This window comes from Homalodisca vitripennis, chromosome 3, assembly GCF_021130785.1.
Source record: "Homalodisca vitripennis isolate AUS2020 chromosome 3, UT_GWSS_2.1, whole genome shotgun sequence".
Lineage (NCBI taxonomy): Eukaryota > Metazoa > Arthropoda > Insecta > Hemiptera > Cicadellidae > Homalodisca > Homalodisca vitripennis.
In genome coordinates, this window is record NC_060209.1 from 153,678,475 (window position 1) to 153,694,242 (window position 15,768).

Genomic DNA, 15,768 nt, shown 5'->3' on the forward strand with positions numbered 1-15,768 from the left:
CATCCGGGATAGTTTAGTTATCTGTATTTTATGAAAGTTAGTTTATCTGTATCTCGAACATTGCAGAACACTGCAAGAAGCCGCTAGATGACTATGTGGCTGCTCATCTGCCGAAAGTGAAGGTGATCCACTTGCCGAAGCGGGATGGGCTGATTCGTGCCCGACTGGCGGGGGCCAGAGTGGCCACCGGGGAGGTCCTTATATTCTTGGACTCTCATACAGAGGCTAATGTCAATTGGTTGCCTCCTCTACTTGGTAATTATTTCTGTAAAACTAAGTGTCTCAATATTCTTTTGTGGAGTTTTCTTAAGTTTGGGCTATAGATGTAGGACAGTTTTAAATAAAAAAAATTATAAATTTATATATAAATGTTATAATATATAATGTGCAATATATATTTAGTACTGTAACAAACACTATTTAATGTAACCATGTTACTAAATGAATAAAGATGTTTGAATTGAATTAAATACAAACACATTAAACATTAATACAGTTATACATTTTACATTTTGAGTTTTACAAGTAGAGAAGTAGCTTAACAATCGGTAAAACGTATGTAGGTTCAAAGTAATATGCTATTATGATAAAGTAGCAAAGATAAATTTTTATCACTCACAATTTGCTGTGTGGCTTTTATTGTCATCTAAACCACTGAATCCATTCAAACATTTTTCCAGGATATGTTTAAATCATTCTAAATAAGAGTGTCTTTTTTGAGGAAAATCAATTTAATCAAATCAGTTAATTTCTAAATTTTGGTTGTGTTGTAGTGATAGAGAACTTTAGAATCGTGTAGATTTTGTTTTTGTTCTGATCACAATGCAAATTGGAGAAAAGTAAGTTTTTTACATCTGGGCTTACTTTAGTAAATGTGTAGTTGTAACAATAGAAAACAATTTCATGCACTTCCTTTTCACCTTCAGTCTGATAGTAACAATAAAACACGAATTGACAAAAATTGGTTGTGTATTTAATCCTTTGCACGCCAGCCTATTTTCCAAAAGTACTACCCAGAAACGCCAAGGGCATTTTTAGCAGTTTTGCAAGCTTTCACAAAATGTATTATAACTTTTTTTTATTTTTCAACAGATACAGATGATTTTTTTACCATTATTTTGCTTATTAAATACCCTTGTTCAGTTGGTAAATTGTAGTTGCATAAATGTAATTTAAACTTATAAAAAATTAAAAATTAAGAAAAAAAATTAACATTTTCAAAAACTAAAATCTTTTTAGCACAAATAAGTGGTTTCAAAAAAATTTATGCTGATTTCCTGTTATATCCAAGTAAACAATATCTACCCCTTAACCTTATTACAAAATTTCAAAAGCCTACCATATATATTATAGAAGTCCAGTTGTGATTTTTTTCACTAAATGTGACACGGGCACAGTTTTGTAAGTTGCATGGACGTTGTATGTAATGTTACACTATATTCACATATCAATATTTGACACTATGCTAAAATAACTCTTACAGAAACACAAAAAAAAAATCTTTCCTCAGTCTTTCACTGTTAAAAATCACAAAACTATAACTAAAAGAGACTATGTATATTATTTACATTACATGGATGGAGTCTAACATTGGTGTTTGCCAAAACAAATGGCATGAATGCCATGAATCCCGTGTCATGTAATGCATCTAACAGTGTATTTTCACTCACTGGTGACTGCTATCTCTTTCTCTTATTCATTTTACTAAATTTTCAGTACACATAAATAATAAAAAGGTACTTTGGGATTATACCGACCACACCCAGACATGAATCGTTATTTGACATTTTGCTTCTACTGATTACTAGATTAGCGTAGAACAATATTTTGTCAATATAAAACAGGAATTGTCTTATCGCAAACCCCTCCCCATCCTCAGACAGAGGTCAGAGTCGAGCGGTCTAGTAGATAACGTGATTGCCGTCTCGCCGCCCGTTCAGCTGGTGCGTCGCTTTGTGTGTACTTCCGTGTTTTACCCCTACATTTCTCCAAACACAATAATTCAACAAAAACAAACATTAACAAACAAAAACTAAACTCTTTATTGAAAAAAAGACACAAAACTTGTTTTTATTCTTGATCACACTCCACTACCCTAAATGCGAGTGCCTCCAGCCATCAGCGCGGGCTTCGGCTGCACCTTTGTTGCTGCCCCGCGCTGATGTCAACGAAAGAAAACCATCCCTCGAGATAGTACCTATCAGTAAAATATCAAATTCTAGAGGGGCTGATCAGAAATATAAATTGAATTGTAATGGAAAGGCAATTATGTACCGTGCAAAAAACTTAAATAATCATGTGATGCCGCGCATCCTGCCGTAATCGGGATTCTCGAGAAAGATAAGATAACAGCGACAACAATACCGATCACAATACCTGGAAATGCTTTCATTGAACTTCATTGAAAAAAGTTTGGAATCTGACCCCATTAACAATTGATAATCGTTGTAAGTTTGTAATTTTGTAATTAAAGAGTTGTTTTTTTCGCTCTATCATGTTTGTTTCTACTACTTTGTGGTTTCAAAGCAACTTATCGATTAGTCAAAATTTCGCTGCAATCAGATGAACTATAAGAAAATTACAGGCGAAAAACGTGATGACCTATATTACGGCCATTGGCGATTTTCAGTTGAGTAGCCGACGGCCGTAATATAGGTACGTTGGCGTGCAAAGGGTTAATTAAAAGATGTATGTAATACCATTTTTGAAGTTTCATTTAATTCTCCACGTTATTTGAGTACTAACTTGTTCATTTCCAGTAAATAAACTGTATTTTTGCACTAAACATAAAATAAATTGAACATATATATTATTTAATTAGTTTTATCAATTTCCCAGATTTAGAAGTCAGAATATTCTTTATTACAATTTCTTTAAGAAATGCAATGGTGCCAAAACAATACTGTATACAAACATGAGTATTTTCATAAAATTGTAATGCAATATAATATTTATACTTAAGTCCAGGTTGTTTGATAAAATTTGTCCATTGAGTAGATTGGATTGTCCAACAAGAAAATTTTCAGTCTGTTCTTTAGTGTTGCACCAGTTCCCTGTCTGAAGTCTTGTGGTAGGTGGTTGAGGATCTTTATACCGGCATATATAGGTTGCTTTGCAAAAAGAGAAGTTCGATGAGGTGGGAGATTGAAGCGGTTTGCATGTCTTGTATTATAGTTGTGAAGGTCGGTTCCTTGGGCTGGTTTTTTTATTGATGCGTAGTAAACCATCTCACAAATGTACATTGCATATACAGTCAAGATTTTGAGGTTCTTAAAATGTTCTCGGCAACTCTCCATAGGTTGTAGGCCTAGTATAGTTATTACAGCCCTCTTTTGCAATATTAAAATCTTGTTCATGTTGGTCTTGGTAGTTCCACCCCATGCAGCTATACCATACTTTATGTGGGTTTCACAGAAAGCATGGTAAATTATTTTTGCTATTTCTGGAGTGCCAATTTGCGTCATTCTTCGTATTAAAAATATACCAGTGTTCAATTTTTTGCATACATTGTCAATGTGGGCTGTCCAGGTAAAGGAACTGTCAATGGTAATGCCCAGGAAGCGTGCACTCTCTTCCACTTCCACCTCAGGTAATGCTGGGTCCTCCCTTCCTCGTCTGCCAAACATAATTTGCTTAGTTTTCTATGTGTTTATAACTGTCATTTTCATTGAAGTATTGAGTGGCTAGATTTGTGGCAATAAATGCACTTATCTGAAGTAATTTGGTACTCTCCTTACCCAGCACAAGGGTAGTATCATCAGCGTACATTATGGGAGTACAACTGTCGCTTAGATATGCTGGTAGGTTATTTGTTGTCAGGATAAAGAGAGCTGGTCCCAGAACAGAACCTTGGGGTACCCCTCTTGTTATTGGTAGAGGTGTTGATAGAACTTTTTTGGTGATACCCTTTTCTTGACTTAAAAGCTCCACAATCTGATGTCGATTGGCAAGATAGTTCTGAACCCATTCTTCTGCTTTTTCCACTATACCAAGGGATTGTAACTTGGTGAGGATAAGGTCATGGCCAAGGCAATCGAAGGCCTTGCTAAAGTCCAGCCTAATACCTGCTGCTATTCTGCCAGCTTCTATATGGTCAATAGTTTCCTCAAGTAAACTTATTAAGGCTGTTGTTGTGGATTTATATTTCCTGAAGCCATGTTGGTTTGGTGTCATCAACTCATTTTCATAGCAGTGATCCAATAATCTTTTGAGGGCTATCTTCTCAAACAGTTTGGATACTGTTGAGATGACTGATATTGGTATGTAATTGTTTACTTCCAATTGGTTTCCTCCCTTATGTTTTGGATAAACTTTGGATGTTTTAAGCTGTTGGGGGAAAATTCCTTTTAATGGAAAAGACATTTTTTGTATACTTCCACATTTAATTTATTAAAATAGCGCTTTCGCCGGTTAAGGCATCATCAGTTTCTATAACCAAAATAACCGGCGAAAGCGCTATTTTAATAAATTAAATGTGGAAGTATAAAAAAAATGTCTTTTCCATTAAAACCACCTTACTTCCACCAAGGATACAAAGCAGAAAAGGAAAATTCCTTGACAAAAAGATCTGTTAATTAGGTATGAGAGGGGTTCAGACAGCTCCTCACAAAAGAATTTCAAGATCCCTGGAGATATTTCATCCAGACCAGCTGCGTTGATTTCAGAGATTTTATTACATTTTGCACCTCTTCTACTGATGTGGGATGTAGTTCATCAAGTTTGCTGTTCGTGATGAGTGTTAATGTACGTAATCCTGGTGTTGTAAAGTTATTTTGTTGTTTTCTTAAAGTATTGTCTGCAATGTTTGTAAAGTATTCGTTCAGGAAATCTGCAATTTCCTGAGGGTCTTCAAATTTTTTTCCATCAGCAAGTAGTTCTAACTTTGGTTTATTGTCATTCTTTCCTGTCTTTTCATTATTTATGACCTTCAATGTTGCTTTGGACTTGTCATGAGCTTGATTGATGTATGTCACTATGTGCTGTCTCTTTATGTCTCTTAGAGAAAAAAGAAAATGGCGCCTGCTAGTAAGAACCCGGTTTGTGGTGGATGTCCAAGAAAAGTGACTAATAGCTCTGGAGGAGTTATGTGTACCGGTAATTGTAAAAATTGGTTTCATTTTGATTGTGCGGGTAAATCTAAGAAGGATTACTCTTTCTCCAAAGGTGAAAAGTCGAACTTTCAATGCAGTGAGTGTACGCAGCAGCAGTTGGAGAAACGTGTATCAGTGAGTAAGCCGATCGATGCAGTGGATGATTTAATGAGTTCTAATAGCAGCTCGTGTGAGTGTTCGGTGCATATTAGAATTCTAACAGACCAGATTTTTGATATAAACTCAGAATCAAAAGGATCTTCGTAAACAGGTTACCGATCTGTTGGCCGAGAACGCTAGACTAACCTCAATTCTGACCGATCATTTCAGGAGTGATTAGCAATATCTTAACTAGTATAGTAGTCGGACCTCTTATTCTAGTGCTTTAAAATCATCTCCTAAAAATACAAGCTCATTATATTCGGTAAATAATTCGAATAGGACTGATGGTGAAACTAACATTAGTGAGGTTATTGATGATGACTTTGATTTGACTCCAGTGGTTAACTCTGACAACTCTTCATGCATAAGCAGAAAGACGAAATTCTGTACCGTCAAACAGCTTTTTGAGGGAAATAACTATTCCAAAGAGGAAGGAAAAAGTTTCTAAGCCTGCAGAAGATCCAATTGGTCGTGTTAATGGGCAAACAACTGTAAGGCTTCATGACAATACTCAGTCTCCCAACTCTAAGCAAGGCAGTTCTGTTCCAGTCGCCAATTCCTATTCCACTGTTGTTTGGGGTAAACGTTCACTATCAGAACCAGGGACAGTTACGAAGATGAGTAAAGTTGAATCCGATCGTACAGATTTCAAAGTAGTTCAAGCCAAAAGAAAGCGTGGTGTAAATATTGGTTTCAATAAACTGCAAAACCGAAATCGCGCTGATTTTATTACGGGACGTGCAACAAGTAATGACCAACTCAAAGTTGTCGAGAAGAGTAGGTTTCTGTTTGTATCCAGGTTTGATGAGGATGTTGACTGTATGGCCGTGAAAAGATATATTAATGAAGGTGCTAACGGTAACTATGGAGTTACGAAACTTAAGAACAGGTACCCTGGTTATAGTTCTTTTTAAGGTTAGTGTTTCCCGTTACCCTCTGGGAAAAAAGTGTATGATGCAGATTTCTGGCCAGTTGGGACTTATGTGGCTCGTTTTCGATATAATCAGAAGAATAATTCTCATAATGTCCTAGTGGAGTCTTTTTTGGAATCAAACCATGGTGTGAGTTTGGTAACTTAGGCCTACCAAAGTTTGCAAGTTAGGGTGAGTGATCCAATTCCTTCTCAATCTATATCTGGTTTCGAAATTGGATGTAAATTTTGTGCACATAAACACTCAGTCAATTAAAAATAAAGTTAACGAGTTGGATGTTTTCCTTGAGGATGTCAATTGTGACATACTTTGCATTAACGAACACTGGTGTGTGGACGATGAAATATTGCTTTATCAACCAGCAGGTTTTCTACTAGCTGCTCGTTATTGTAGGCCTACTTCATTTGGCGGGAGTGGCAATCTTTGTGAAAAACACTTTTTTACATGCGTTTGAAGTTGTTGACATCCATTGCCTGTGTGAAATTAAGCAATTTGAAGTCGCTGTGATAGTTTTTCCTACTTTGCGCTTACTGACTGTGTCTGTATATCGTACAACCTGATTCGTCAGTCGACATCTTTACAGAGAAGCTGGCTAATCTTATTGACTTTGTAAATAAATACAGAAATTTCAAGATGATAATTGCGCGGCGATATAAACATGGATCCAAAAAGTGACGACCCTAAAGTGCAAAACTTTGTAAATATTCTACGATCTCTTGATTTTGTCTGTTTAAATTTCCAGCCCACCCGCCTTGCCTCCTGTCTTGATAATTTTATCACTAACCTACACCCCTCAATGCTTACCTGTGAAATTATCCAACCTCATCTTTCTGACCATTGTGCATTACTTTTAAATTATAATATGCAACACCTAACCTCATCTTCTGAATATTTTCAAAATAGTCACGGTACATTTGAAACACATAGGCCGTTGAGCAAACCTTGTCTAGATAGACTTAAGCATAGGTTAAGATCTGTAACCTGGGATAGCATCTTTTTAACAGTAACTAATGTTGAGTTAGCTTTTCAAACTTTTCTGCAAGTTTTATCTGATTGTTTGAATGAATCATGCCCTCTAAAAAAGAAAAGTCTTGTCAACCATAGTAGGCCTAGATATAAGTCAAAAAGCTTAAAGTTGAACTGGTACACTCCTCTGCTAAGGGAAATAAGGCTATTGCTAGACTTAAGTCATGAAAAAGGAAGGACTGATCCTCAGTGCATGGCAATTCATGGTAGGCTTAAGAAAATGTATAGGCAGGAAATTATTTTGGCTAAAAAAAGAGCAAATGAAAAGTTTATTTTTGAGTCACACAATAAATGTAAGGCTGCATGGAAAGTTATAAACACTGAAACAGGTCGTGTGCCTAACAAAGCCAAAGAAAAAAATCCCAATAACAGCTGATGATTTTAATAGCTTTTTTATTAATGTTGTTAATGTGGTTAAAAAATAGCTGTGATATTTTAGATGTAGCAAGTTCTGTTGATATGTTGAAATCGTCAGGTATTAAAACCCCCTGGCCTGTGTAGTTTTAAGTGGACAGTGTAAATAGTAGAGATGTATATAGTTCTGTGTATAGGTTAAGTAATTCCAGATCAGAAGATGTCTATGGACTTTCCAACTTTGTATTAAAGGAAATATTAGATGTTATAATCTATCCTTTAACACAGCTGATAAACTGGGTGCTTACTGATGGAATATATCCACAGTGCCTTAAAATAACAATAACGGTACCTTTGCATAAGAAGGGTGACAAAATGAATTTAAACAATTATCGGCCTATTGCCCTAGTACCCGTTATATCAAAGTTAATAGAGACTATTGTGAAAAACCAATTGGAATATTATTTTGAGTACAATAATTTGATTTCTTCATCTCAGTATGGGTTTAGGAAAAATCTGTCAACTGTTTAAAGCTGTAGATAATATTGTCTCTTATGTATTGAATAACTTTGAAAATAAGGAAGAAACAGCTGCTGTGTTATTGGACTTAAGTAAGGCATTTGACGTTGTACCTCATGATGAACTCATTCAAAAATTGAAATATTATGGTCTGGAGAACAATGCTTTGTCTTTGATTATGTCTTATTTGAGCAATAGACTTCAGCTTGTCAAAGTAGGTGACCAGAGATCAGGACTTAGGAGGGTAGCAAGCGGGGTTCCCCAGGGCTCAGTCTTGGGCCCCTTCTTGTTTTACTGTCTTCATTAATGATCTCCCTAAATTTGTCCCTGGTAAGGTTGTTTTGTATGCTGATGATACTACTCTGTTTATCATCAGACAGAGACTCAAAATTAAATGATGTCATTATGGGCTATATGAGGGAAAGGTCCTATCTCTGGTTCTCTGCTAATAAATTAACTGTTAATAATAACAAGACCGAGGAAATTGTCTTTAGTTTACGTAATGCTGAAAATAAGTCTGTAAAACTACTTGGTATCAATTTAGACTCAAAGCTTAACTGGGGAATCCATACAAACCATTTATGTATTAGATTAGCAAGAGTGATATTTCTACTAAAAAAACTAAAAATTGTATACAAGTCTTAATCTAGTCATTAGTGCATATTACGCTTTTTTTTAATGTACACCTTCTGTATGGGGTTTTACTGTGGGGCAACTCTAGTGGAGCCAAGACTGTGTTTAAGTGGCAAAAGAAAGCCCATACGCTGTATAGTAGGAATTAGCGACAATGAGTCCTGTAGGCCATTTTTTGAAGAACTGGGTATACTTACGCTTCCATGTATATATATATTACCACAGTTTAGTTTTTGTTAAGGAAAATCTTGACTCTTTCAATCTTAGAAGCTTTAACCATGAATACAACACTAGAATTAAAAATACAATTGATGTACAATATGCTAGGTTAAGTAAAAAACTCAACAGAACTATGCAATAACCGGAGCTAGGCTATTCAATAAGTTACCATTAAGTGCTAGATCAATTTCTGTTGGTAGGTTTAAGAATGTTGTTTTGCAGAGTGGCTCAAGAGAAAAACGTTTTATTCTGTAGATGAGATTTTTTAATGATAATTTTAGTGACTTACAATTTTAAACTTTTAACGTAGATATAGATTGTATTTATTTTAGGCTCTGTAGGCCTACTTAGTGATATTTTTAATATCCACACTTGACTTTGTCAATACATTTTGTAATTGTTGGACGACAATAAAATGATTCTGATTCTGATTCTGATTCTGATTCTGATTCTGAGTTTCAAATCGTATGCTCTTTTCCAGGTTGTCATTTGGGTTTTGTCTGTTGTAGAGCCAGTCAGTTCAAATCTGCGCTGAGCCACCAGAAAGTCCCTTTTTAATCTTTGTGCTTCATCATTTAAGAAGTATTTTGGCTTGGCTTGTTTTCAAGGTCTAGTTTTCTTTTTGGGGCATGCAATATCCAATATAACATTAAGGGTCGTAGAAAAAGCGTCATATGCATCTTGTAGGTGGTGTACATTTTTTGCATTGCCCCAATTTTGTGTTTGTAAGAGAGATTTTAGCATCACCATATCGTCATCGTTGAGACTGCGTCTTGTAACAGAAACTGTAGTTTTTTCTTTTGTAGGGATGTTAAGGGTACACAGCTGGGCTCTGTGATCACTGAGTCCAGTTTGTAGTACGTCCACTTGTACAACAAGTTCCAAGCTGTTTGTACATACCCAGTCAATAGACGACTGTGTGGTGCTGGTAATCCTTGTAGCTTGAAGGGACAGTCTTGTGGTATTGAAACTGTATAGCATTTCATTGATTATATTGTTTTTTGAGGTTTCCTTAAGCATATCTACATTTACATCGCCCATTATTATGAGTAACTTACTGTAGGCTTTGGTGTCCTCTAAAAGTCGTGACATAATATTTTGAAAAACTTCAAGTTGTCCATTTGGGGACCTATATGTGCCTAAGATGTATAAATGTAGATTGTAAGATGTTCCCATTTCTTTTTTCATTAAAAGGTTATAAATGTTTGAAAACTTGCTCAAATTTATATTTTAATTTTCCATAGTAGTAATGGTGCTTTTAATGTTAAGACACATTTTGTTGTTGTGTATTCATTTACCTGTTTTGCCAATTTGTAAGGAACAATAACAAATTTTAAGTTAGATTTTTTAGTAAATGAGAGTTAAATAAAAAAAATGCTAGACAATTTTGGAAAATCTACATTGGAGAACTTTTTATAGTGACTTCAAGCATAGAATTTGGAACAGTAGTTGCAGATACCTCAAGTGTTAAAAAAGCATGCATGTTTTCATTAAATTTGAATAAAGGCAAAACAATAATAATTACTTAATTTGACAAAATGGATATTTTTCAAAATATACAAAATTTAAATTAGTAAGTAAGAAAATGGTAGGTATTTGCACAAAATAATTAGTAGTAAAATAGGTTTCTATATATCAATTTAAAACAACCTGAATAACAAGCTGTGCAATATTGTATGTTACAGAACCTATTGCTGAAGACTATAGGACATGTGTGTGTCCTCTAATAGATGTGATTGCATATGAAACTTTTGAGTACAGAGCTCAAGATGAGGGCGGCAGAGGTGCCTTTGACTGGGAATTCTACTACAAGAGGCTTCCACTCTTGCCAGAGGACCTGAGGAATCCAACTGAACCTTTCAAGTATGATTCTTTTGTAAAACATAATGTATTTATTTTGACTCACCAAATAATTGTTTAATATACAAAGAAAATTGTTATTCACTCCAAGTCAAGATTCAATTTGGACTAAAACAGTACATTGTAGTACATACCAGAAAATAAAACTAAACCTCTTGTAAAAGGTTGTATTTTATTAGATGTTTACTAATGGAATATAAATAAATGTAAACATACATGTAAGTAATAGATTTAGTGGTTTCTCGTATAGAATTACAGCTCATACTTGAACTTCTAAAAACAAAGTAATATAATTTATACTACAATACTACAATAAGGAACTTTAAATCTACTAACTTTAAAAACCAATTTTCTATATTGTAACTTTGTTTTGGAAACATAATATAGAAAAAGCCTATTTGCACTTCAACAAAACAACTCTAGTTTGCTCTTGCTTGCCCAAACAAAAAGTTTCCATTAACATAAAAAAAAGAATAAACTCATAAGTTAACATGTAGGAAATAAATTATAACACTTAGTTTCTAAATTATCGACAAATTTCTTCTTACTGGAAATCTTAGTGACAAAAAAATGACAAGACTGTGTATATTAAACAAGTTTAAAATAAAGCCCAAGCCATTTTAAACATCAATAATAATGAGAGATGAGAAAAAAAAAGAACTAACAATAACTTCAACTAATTAATAACTGGAAACAATAAAATTGAAAACTAGTAACCCTGTCTTTAAAGAGTTGGTGTATTAATTGAATATTTTCAAAATATCTTAACACTTTGTACCCTGAACCCTTAATACATGTTTCGGCGTGGCTCCCTGGGGGTTTTATGATGCTTTTAAAAAATTCTGTGTTATTCAGTAATTATGTTATAAACTCATACTATATATCTTTTTAAAGATAGAGATACATACTTTTTTTTAATGTATACAAATATAAAATTTATTTTCAAAATAAAATTATTATATAATATTGAATGTTATGTAAAAAATAAAAAAAAGTTTTTGTTACATAGCTTGTTAGTTCAGGTAGTTCGCCTTAGTGTGGTAATTTTTAAAGCACAATGGTCTGAATCAAATACAGAATCTCGCACATTTTCGTTTAGATCGTTCATAAAATCAATATTTGGTCCCAGGTGTGTATCAAAATCATCATCACTTTCCGACTTGAAGTCAAACAAACAAAAGATCGCGAATTGCATCACTTTTGATTTCATCACCCATATTATTTAAACTCGAAAATAATAAGTAAAGAATATAAAAGAAAGTCAACGGAAAGTCGAGAAGAAAGAACAAAGCGAGTGTAAATACGAAACAAAACACACGGATAACCTCACGTTGCTTGCATTTGCCTTTACTTCATTAAGTAAGAAACTAAAGTTCTGATTATTTACAAACAGTTAAATTCACATTTAGAATAAATTATAATAATATTTGCTTCAGTATTTGTCGGCAAGATTTGTAGAAAACTTAGTAAGACATCACTAAGACTCACGACAATACACAACGTGAAACACTACAAAGCAAGGAAACTGACAGTACCGACGATCAGCCGCGGCGCCTACGATCAGCTGTCTAGACTCGCTTGTAGTACGACGAAAAATATACGTATTTCATTACTAAAACGTGACCCAGGGATCTCAAAACAAACAAATACGAAATTAGACAACCAATGAACATAATAAAAATGTTTGAATCCAAAAATAAGATGACTGAGCTAAATAATACAATTAAATAACACGACCCCAGCTATACTCGTGCGCCAGTAGCAGGCGCTGCCGACAAGGCCCGACCTATACTCGGGCTCAGGGTACAAAGTGTTAAAATTAAATATTTTCATCTTTATTAAAAAAGTCAGTGGCAGGAGATAATTTTACAAACAAACCAAAGATGGCTAAAATGATTAAAAAAGACAAGGGTTCCAAGAGTATTTTCAACTTCAGATCCATCTCAGATTCCAACCTACTCTAAAACCTTTACAAATTAAAATTGCACAATTTAAACTCTAGGTGCATCTCAGACAAAGCTAAGTAATAACCAATAGTCTACTTGGGATATTTACTGTACTAGAAAATCAACTAGAGATAGAATTTTTATTGACATTGTTGGATACATTATTAGAAAGATTTGTGTAAGTTATTAACATTATCCCCAGTCTATATCTTGCTTGACCTAAGTAAGGCTTTTGAATGCTAGGGACAAAGTTTATTTTAACTAAACTTAAAAATCTGGAAATATAAACAAATGGTTTTAAAGCTACTTTTGAAAGAGCAAAATCTGAACCTACCAATTAGCAGGGTTCCCCAAGGTTAAGTTTTTTAATCAGTTTTGTTCGTGCTGTTCATCAATGTTTTAGGGTCCGTAGGCAAACTCAGTCTGACATCACTATCTTGGCCGTTCCGGTCCAAAGTCAGATTCAGTCCGATATCTGTTGCAACATGAATATCTAACAAACAAACCACTAACCACTAACATAAACAGGTTTAGTGTTAGAGAAGGCTGCTTAGCCCTAAATTCACCTGCTTAAATAAGACATTCTTTGACTTACTAACTTCAGTCCAGTGGCATGTTAGAATTTTGGCACTTTAGAAAACTGATAAGAACAAAAACACCTTTAACTCTCTGCATGTGTACTGTATTTAAACCCCCCAATTTGTCTAGATCACCGGTGATGGCTGGAGGACTGTTTGCGATCAGTACCAAGTTCTTCTGGGAGTTAGGAGGCTATGACCCTGGCCTGAACATCTGGGGTGGGGAGCAGTATGAACTCAGCTTCAAGATCTGGCAGTGTGGCGGCCGCATGTTTGATGCTCCCTGCTCACGTGTGGGCCACATCTACAGAAAGTTTGCTCCCTTCCCCAACCCCGGCATTGGAGATTTTGTTGGGAAGGTTGGTACAACTTTTTAGCTTCATTTAGACAGATTTTTGTTTAAAATGCATGTGGTTAGTTATCTTAAAATTAAATAATATTGATTTGTGGTTAAACCACATTATATAGATCTACAATTTAAGAGTTCCTCCAATAAAAATTTCCAATCTTCCCTTGAGCTTTGCAGGTTGAGAGTTGTCAGGCACTCAAGAGAGTTGTTGGTTTTTTGGCAGAGGATAATGCATTTTCAATAATCCTGAATCTAGAAAAAAATGAGGATTGTAAATAATAGCATGTAATTTAAAACAATTGATTCCAATATATATTCATACAAAGCTGATGCTTTGTAGAAACAATCACTGTAGATTAACAGATTAATGTGTACTAAGTGTTTCAAAATCCTTAACCTTCCCACATTAATTATTGTTGAGCAGTTGAAGATTTAAAATCTCTTTTGGGGTGTAGAGTATTGTTATAAATTTAAAAATTATCTCCTTCTTCCCAAAATATGAGGAAATTAAAACTGTTGTATGGGATGATCAATTGGAAGAAGTACCTAAAATTAAAATTCTTATCCAGACAAAACTAAAAAAACAAATCTCTGACCACTCTACCCAAAAAATGGGTATTGATTAAGCAATGTTAAAATTCAAACTATAATTTGACACTAGTTCCATGCCACGCCATATTAATATTCATTATTATTCTTCTTTTATTGTGAACTTTTAATTGTCACACAATGGGTTTACTGTTAAAAAATCATTTACGTGCACCCTGCAAATTCCTAGTTTTTTGGAGGCAGTAAAACAATTTAACATAAATCCCATTGCTTGACACCTGAATTTCAAACACTTTATGAAAGAAGAACTATGTTTGGCGAGCCATCTAAGTGGAATCCATCTAACATAAAACGTCAAATTGAAGTTAGAATTTTACCTTTGTTCAGTTGTACTCGTTTTGAACAAAGTGGTTAGAAATTGGTTTTCTTTGTGTTAGTAGTTCTTCTTTTGTTGGGAATTGGTAAACCTTATGTGTGTATACATACATACCCACTAAAAAAATTAATAATGCATAAAAATGGTAGAATAGTTTGCTAGTTTTATGGCATTATTGATTTTTAATTTATGATAAATGCTTAAAATGTTGATACATTTTATTTATCATGATAAATTTAGCATGATAAAAAATAAAAGTATAACTAAGCTCTAATCCGCAGTTTGTAAAGAAAACTAGCAGTATAGTTATCTTGAATAGATAAATTTTAGATTGGACATATAGCTTAGTTATTATTATGTGTTGTGATAGAACTATAGGAGAGTGGCAGAGGTGTGGATGGACGAGTACGCCGAGTATCTGTACAAGCGGCGACCGCAGTATCGTTCCATAGACCCAGGTGACCTGACAGAACAAAAGGCCATACGTGAACGACTGCATTGCCGACCCTTCCGTTGGTTCATGGAGGAGGTGGCCTTTGACCTGGTCAAGAAATACCCACCTGTTGAGCCTCCAGACTTTGGCTATGGAGAGGTAAGTGGACAGTACTTATCAAAAGATGATGAGGATTTGAATCCTTTTACTAGCTATATCTTCTATGCAGAGGGATTTAATGGATGTACCTTTTCACAATAATTGTCTCATGTAGGAATTTTCCTTCAGAATTTCATCCGAATTGATCAATGTTCTACCCTCTCCCCCTATTAAAATTAAAGCTTTATTGTTGACAGGGTCTATTACTTAAGTATAAAAAGTAATGAAACATATTTAAAATGACCATTTTAAGGTTATATTTAATCAAACAATGTTTAGCCTAGCACCTTAGATTTTTCATGTGTAGATCTGCATCTGCAGCTATCATTGAAATTAGTATCTTGAACATGTCTCCCTGTTTTGGATGTTAATGAAAGCTAATGATGAAATAATTCTATTAGTCACTTAATGAATGCTGCCAAAGTCAAAGAAGTAAATGAGATTGCCCATGGCTTACCCATGGTTTGCCCACAAAGTGAAAAAGGTTGCCCTTAAAAGACTGCTCCTTTTTTGGTGCTAATAAAGACAGTCAATAGTCAATAGTCAAAGAGAACACAATACATTTTTTCTTGTTTAGAAATGG

The 15,768-nt window shown here is 34.5% G+C and overlaps 1 protein-coding gene across 2 annotated transcripts in view; it reads left to right on the plus strand.

Moving 5' to 3' along the window:
- The window catches only part of LOC124357674 (N-acetylgalactosaminyltransferase 6-like), a 52,465-nt gene that overhangs the window by 14,532 nt on the left and 22,165 nt on the right, over window positions 1-15,768 (plus strand). For both annotated transcript variants that reach the window (XM_046809658.1, XM_046809659.1), the window contains exons 4-7: window positions 67-255; window positions 10,621-10,798; window positions 13,450-13,678; window positions 14,964-15,185. In XM_046809658.1, coding sequence (XP_046665614.1) covers window positions 67-255; window positions 10,621-10,798; window positions 13,450-13,678; window positions 14,964-15,185 — 818 coding nt within the window. The remainder of the gene's footprint in view (window positions 1-66; window positions 256-10,620; window positions 10,799-13,449; window positions 13,679-14,963; window positions 15,186-15,768) is intronic.